The sequence below is a fragment of the Equus quagga genome, chromosome 17, assembly GCF_021613505.1.
Source record: "Equus quagga isolate Etosha38 chromosome 17, UCLA_HA_Equagga_1.0, whole genome shotgun sequence".
Taxonomy (NCBI): domain Eukaryota; kingdom Metazoa; phylum Chordata; class Mammalia; order Perissodactyla; family Equidae; genus Equus; species Equus quagga.
In genome coordinates, this window is record NC_060283.1 from 9,702,886 (window position 1) to 9,708,395 (window position 5,510).

The 5,510-nt window shown below is 42.0% G+C and overlaps 1 protein-coding gene across 1 annotated transcript; it reads right to left on the reverse strand.

Annotated features, from left to right (window-relative positions):
* Positions 1-800: 800 nt before the first annotated feature.
* LOC124228945 (mammaglobin-B-like) lies at positions 801-3,505 on the reverse strand. Its single transcript, XM_046644020.1, has 3 exons — positions 3,377-3,505; positions 1,587-1,774; positions 801-1,007 (listed from the first exon to the last, which is right to left on the reverse strand). Exons 1-3 carry the CDS (start codon positions 3,429-3,431, stop codon positions 969-971), a joined length of 282 nt encoding a protein of 93 aa, XP_046499976.1. The 5' UTR covers positions 3,432-3,505; the 3' UTR covers positions 801-968.
* Between the last annotated feature and the right edge of the window lie 2,005 nt (positions 3,506-5,510).

Genomic DNA, 5,510 nt, shown 5'->3' on the forward strand with positions numbered 1-5,510 from the left:
GTTGTTTGATTTTTTGTTGTTGAGCTGTGTGAGTTCTTTATATATTATGGAGATTAACCCTTTGTCGGATAAATAACTTGTAAATAATTTTCCCAACTAGTGGGTTTTTTTTTGTTTCAATCCTGTTTTCATTTGCCTTGAAGAAGCTCTTTAGTCTGATGAAGTCCCATTTGTTTATTCTTTCTATTGTTTCCCTCGTCTGAGGAGTTATGGTGTCCGAAAAGATCCTTTTGATACTGATGTCAAAGAGTGTACTGCCTATATTCTCTTCTAGAAGACTTATTGTTTCAGGTCTAATCTTTAGGTCTTAATGAAATATTTTTAAAAATAAAAATAATGTGATGTATAAATTTTAAAATCAATACAGTATTCACCCCTGCTTTGCATGAGTCACCTTCCTGGCTGGCTCTGTTCCCACCCCTGCACACCTTGGTCAGGGACAGAGAGAGCCAAAGAGGACCCTCATTGTGCAGTGCAGGCCTCAGTGTGGAGATGAAGCCTGCAGTGCGTCAGGAACCTGATCACGCCCCAACCAGCAGAATCTCAGTGCCTGAGGATGTCAGAGAGAGTCCTGGGGGGGGATGGGGTGATAAGGGGCAAAGTCACTTTTCCAGAGAGACAATCAAGCTTGGGCTCATTATGGGAAGGAACACAAGCTTTTCAGATTCTCCAATCCCTCACCTGGGAGATCTTAATGAATATGTGTGAGTGTGTGTGTCTGTGCATGGGCGCGCACACTCATATGTGATCTACGAGGGTCTCTAAAGCCTCCCTTTTAATCAGATAAGAAAAAAAGAACCTGTGTTTGCAGATACTTTATTGAAATGAAAATGCAAATGAGGTTTCAACAATTGTCTTGCAGTAGTAGATCACAAGCAAAAAAGGAAGTAAAATTGTGGTTTATAGCAGTTGACAGTTGGTTTCTGATCATTCTCTATAGTCCTCTCAGCCAAAGGTCTTGTGGAAAGTCAAAAGAGAGCACAATATAAGCTATTGTACATTGTTTCCTGGAAAAAAACACGGAGACGTCACTTAGATTTTCAATTCTCTCTTACAAAGTAAAATTCTGTAAAGCAACATTCCTTCTTATTGTTTTCCTGGGTTTGTTCACACACATCTGAAATCTAAGAAAGTTAGTGCTGGGAGTGTCACTAACTATGAAGAAGGGGATCTTTTTGCTGATCACTCCCAGAAATTAGTGGCTTCTTGAGAATCAGAGGTTTTTCACTTTGATAGAAAATTGTGTGTGTGTGCGTGTGTGCCTATGTGTGTGTGCATATATGTGTACTGGGGAGCTGAGAGTTGTGTAAGAGTTTTCCTGAGCGATATTTTACCTCTTTTGTCTTTTCTGTCTTTTGTCTTTTCCCTTTATCATTCACTAAAGATCCCACAAAGTCAAGAGGAGAATCATCACTGGGGCCCTCATGTCTTTCTTGATGTCCAACTCATCAGACTCGCCAATAATGAAATTCGCTGAGATAAAATAAGGCATGTTCTCATTGATTTGGCATAATTAGTGACAAACTAGGAGCCTGCTTGTCCCTGTCCAGTGGTTTAGCAGTGCATAAGAATAAAACTGAAATTACCATCATCTTTCCAAAATTGCTCAGAGTTTCATTTGACTGGATGAGAAAACATTGTTTAAATTGTGCTGCGGCCTCCCTAGCGGCATCATCCGATATGAACTCTTGAAAAGCTTCTACATATTCAGTCGTGGACAGTTCAGGATCAAGCGTCTTTTCAACCACATCCTCAAGAAGTTGGCAGCCAGACCCTGGATGAAAACATGAAAACATGGGCTCAATTATGGAAGTACAAACCACTTTTGCAGCATAACTATGATGTTTGTCATCTTCTTACATTCCAGCAAAGACATACATTCAGAAAGATTATGGGGAATGGTCTTAAGTTCTTAATCCAAGAGACTAAAGTCAGCATCTTGGATTTCCTTTAAGCCCTAAAACATCTGCCCTCCACCACCTTCCTGCCTCCATAACCCAGAGAAGCCCAACATTTTGTAACCATGATTAAGGAGGATGCTCAAGAAATCAGTCGCTCTGATTTAGTGAAACAGATTAAGCATTATCTGGTCTTTCTTTGTTCAGACTCATGTGATGCATTACTATGATTATTCAGAACATCAATTCCCAGTGTTGTAGATGTATTGGGTTAAGGATACTGTCCATTAGCCCTATTGACATTACTTTTGGCAACAAAAAATAACGCATGAATAAATTCTTGTTCATAAAGTGATCTGTTCTCGCCACTTGAGTTGTGTAGGGAAAGGGGCTCTGGAATTGGATTAACAATAGCCAGATTTTCATCCTTGGCTCTGGAATTTTCTATTGAGTTGAACTTGAGCATATCACCTTTTTTCCCCTCAATTATTTTATTTAACTCATAAAGGTTTATAGTCTTGCATAATTTTTGGTGTACATTATTATTTATCAGTTTCTGTATAGACTGTCTCATACTAAGCATTAATAGTCTAATTTTTATCCATCACCATACATATGTGCACCCCTACCCCCTTTGCCCACCCCCAACATCCTTCCCATCTGGTAACCACTAATCTGTTCTCTTTATCCATGTGTTTGTTCATCAATCACAGAGCATATGACCTTTAACACATCTGTGCGTAATTCAGGAACAAATGAGGTGGGATGTTAAAGGAGCTTGGCAAGTTGAACAACGCACACTACGTGGCTGACCTATTATTGAAGATCAGATTCCGGGTCTCAGGGCATTTTCCTCCTTCTGGGTCTTCATTGCTGAGAGGAGACCTCCAGAGGGTGTGAGTTCTCCCCAGTCAGAGTTGATCATGAGGAGACTGGGAGCTAAGGGGCATCCTGGTAGGTTCAAATCCACTCTACAAATGTGTGAAGAGTGGACCCCCAATTGGAGTAGGACACTGGGTTACACATATAGCCTGAGCCTTTCCTACAGGGAGGTTTCCCATTTCCACATTGAAGGAAACTCCATGAATGCCTCATTCAAGAAACCTCATGTGTGCCTCTTTCAGGAAACCAGCTAGAGCCAATGTTGGGGGGCCATGAAATCATATCTTTCCCTTCTCCCACTGAAATATCTAATTCTAATATTCAAACCCAAGACTCATCCTGGTTTTCACGGTACCTGTGATGATGGTGACATGCCCCAAATAGCATGACATGCTACATGCAGCTCCATGGCAGAGGCAAAGCCCGTGAGGAAACTACCTTAGTTTTCTTGAATTAATGATAATCCTTTGGCCTAGTACAAGCAGACACATTATTTTGGGGATGTTTTGTACTGGGGTTTGGGGACCAGGAATTCTTCCACAGGGAAGCTGACAACAACTTTTAGCCCAAGGCCTGCCCTCCTTGTCAGTACTCACCTGCATAGCAGTAAAGTGGGAGGGCCACCAGCATGAGGACCGTCACCAGCTTCATGATGGAAGCAGCTGTTGTTCACTGGTCTCTGATGTGGCAGGGATGAAGGGACTCACTCTGGCAAGGAGCACCCAGAACTCCTCCTTTTATTCTCCTGGTCACCACTTTAATCCCTCCCATAAATGAGGAAATATGTCAGATGATAAACTTGGCATTGGGCCTGGAAACGACAGTGAGAATCAACCAGAACCCAGCCAGCCTGTGCTGTTTGTAGAAACCAAGGTGGTGGAGCTTTCTAGACCCCAAACAACTTGAGAAGTGCAATAACAATACAAAACTTTAGGTAAAATTAATGTAAAAGTCGTTTCTAAATAAAAAAGCAAATTACACCATTGTGACCCTGTGTTGTCATCCGGGTGTTTTTAATTATTATTGTGCTCATCATTCTCTCCTTCTCCTCCACCTCTTCTTCTTCCACTACCTTCTCTTGCATTTCTCCTTCTTCTTCAAGGTACAAAAAGCCTCATATCCTGTGAGTTTGTTCCTGCTGGTTTACCAAACACCTGGGCTTGATGCAATACCACATACCTCCTCCAGGAGGCAGACTTCCCTCGTCCACAGACACTTTTTCACTCAGGTGTTTGAAGTTTGGCAAACGTCTCACCTCTCTGAAGGTTGTTTTTATAAAGAATATCTCACTTAGTTAATTTCTTACATTCATCGACTGTAAATCAATGATTTAATTTTCTTTTAGTTTTTGTTAGCTTTTTAAGGTTTTTCTTCCACTGATTCACAGGATGATGTAATGATGTGAAGAAGTAGAATAACTGATTGCTTAGGGGAGGCAGTGCTGAATGGTGGAGGGTGAGGAGATCTGGGCTCATGCAGGTGTAGGGTTGAATCTTGGATGCAACACCTAATCATGAAGTGTCCTTGGGCAAGTTAAAGCAGTGGTCACTCCAAGCTTCCTTTTCCTCATTTCTAAAATGGCCACAAATGATACCATGCCTGTTTTTATACGGAAGACAGACTCTCTATATAAAGAGCCGTCACAGGACTTAAATCATGGTAATCATGAACAAATGGGAGGTTTCATCCATGCATCCATCCACCCATCCATTGTTCAACAATAACCATGAGCTTCTCCTATGACGGGGCCCTGTGCTCTGTGCCACAGATTCAGTAGTAGGAACACATCGTAGGAGGACCTTGCTCTGGGGAGCTCACCTCTTACCTGTGAGGCAACAAACAAACCTGCAACTGAATGAGTGATATTGGACAGTGACTGTGTAAAGAACAACAACGCAGCCCCTAGGGGCAGCGTCCTGCACAGACGTCCAGGCAAAGCTATAGGAGGAGGAACTTTTAAGGTTGGATAAGTGGACGATGATGTCCAGGGGAAGATATGGAGAAGAGTGTTCTAGGCAGAGGGAACAGCAAGTACAGAGGGCTGAGAGCAGATGGTACTTGGCAAGGTAGGAACTTGTTCTTCCTGGTGTCAAGAGAGGGACAAGACAGCCTCATGGGATGGAAAAGCCACATCAGTTTTAGCAGGGATGATATGAAGGTGACGGGAAGTAGAGAAACAAAGTTGATTTATGTTAAAAAAAAAAAAAAAGAAATGAAGGAGAGAGCCAGAAAAATGAGTCAATAGTTTATCTGTGAATGCATTATTTGCTGTCAGGATTATTTGTGACTCTTTGTTTCCGTCCTTCACTGGAGCATAACTTGCCAAGAACAAAACTGATTTAGAAGGATGCTAGAAATACAGAAGGTTATGTTCTCAAGTGTGTAATTTCACACAGTTGACATTTGCTGGCGATTTTCATTCCAAAGGGAAGTGAAGGTTAACAACGAAATAGAATAATGTTTTTGTCATCAGGACTTAGTGGGGACTCTGCCTAGAGCCCTACTTGTTATGGACCTGCCCTGTCACCTGCTGGGACTCTAGACCCTTCAGAGGTGTCTTACTCAGCAAAAAATAAAGTCCCACCCACACGATGCACACGGTTCCCACAATGAAGAAGTTGTGCTGTCTTTGCCTCCGTGTTTTCTCTCTCCAACTGATAATGATCATTCTCTGGTGATCAAAAACAGTAACATGACCCACAAAGACTCTTTTCAAGCCAGCATTTACAG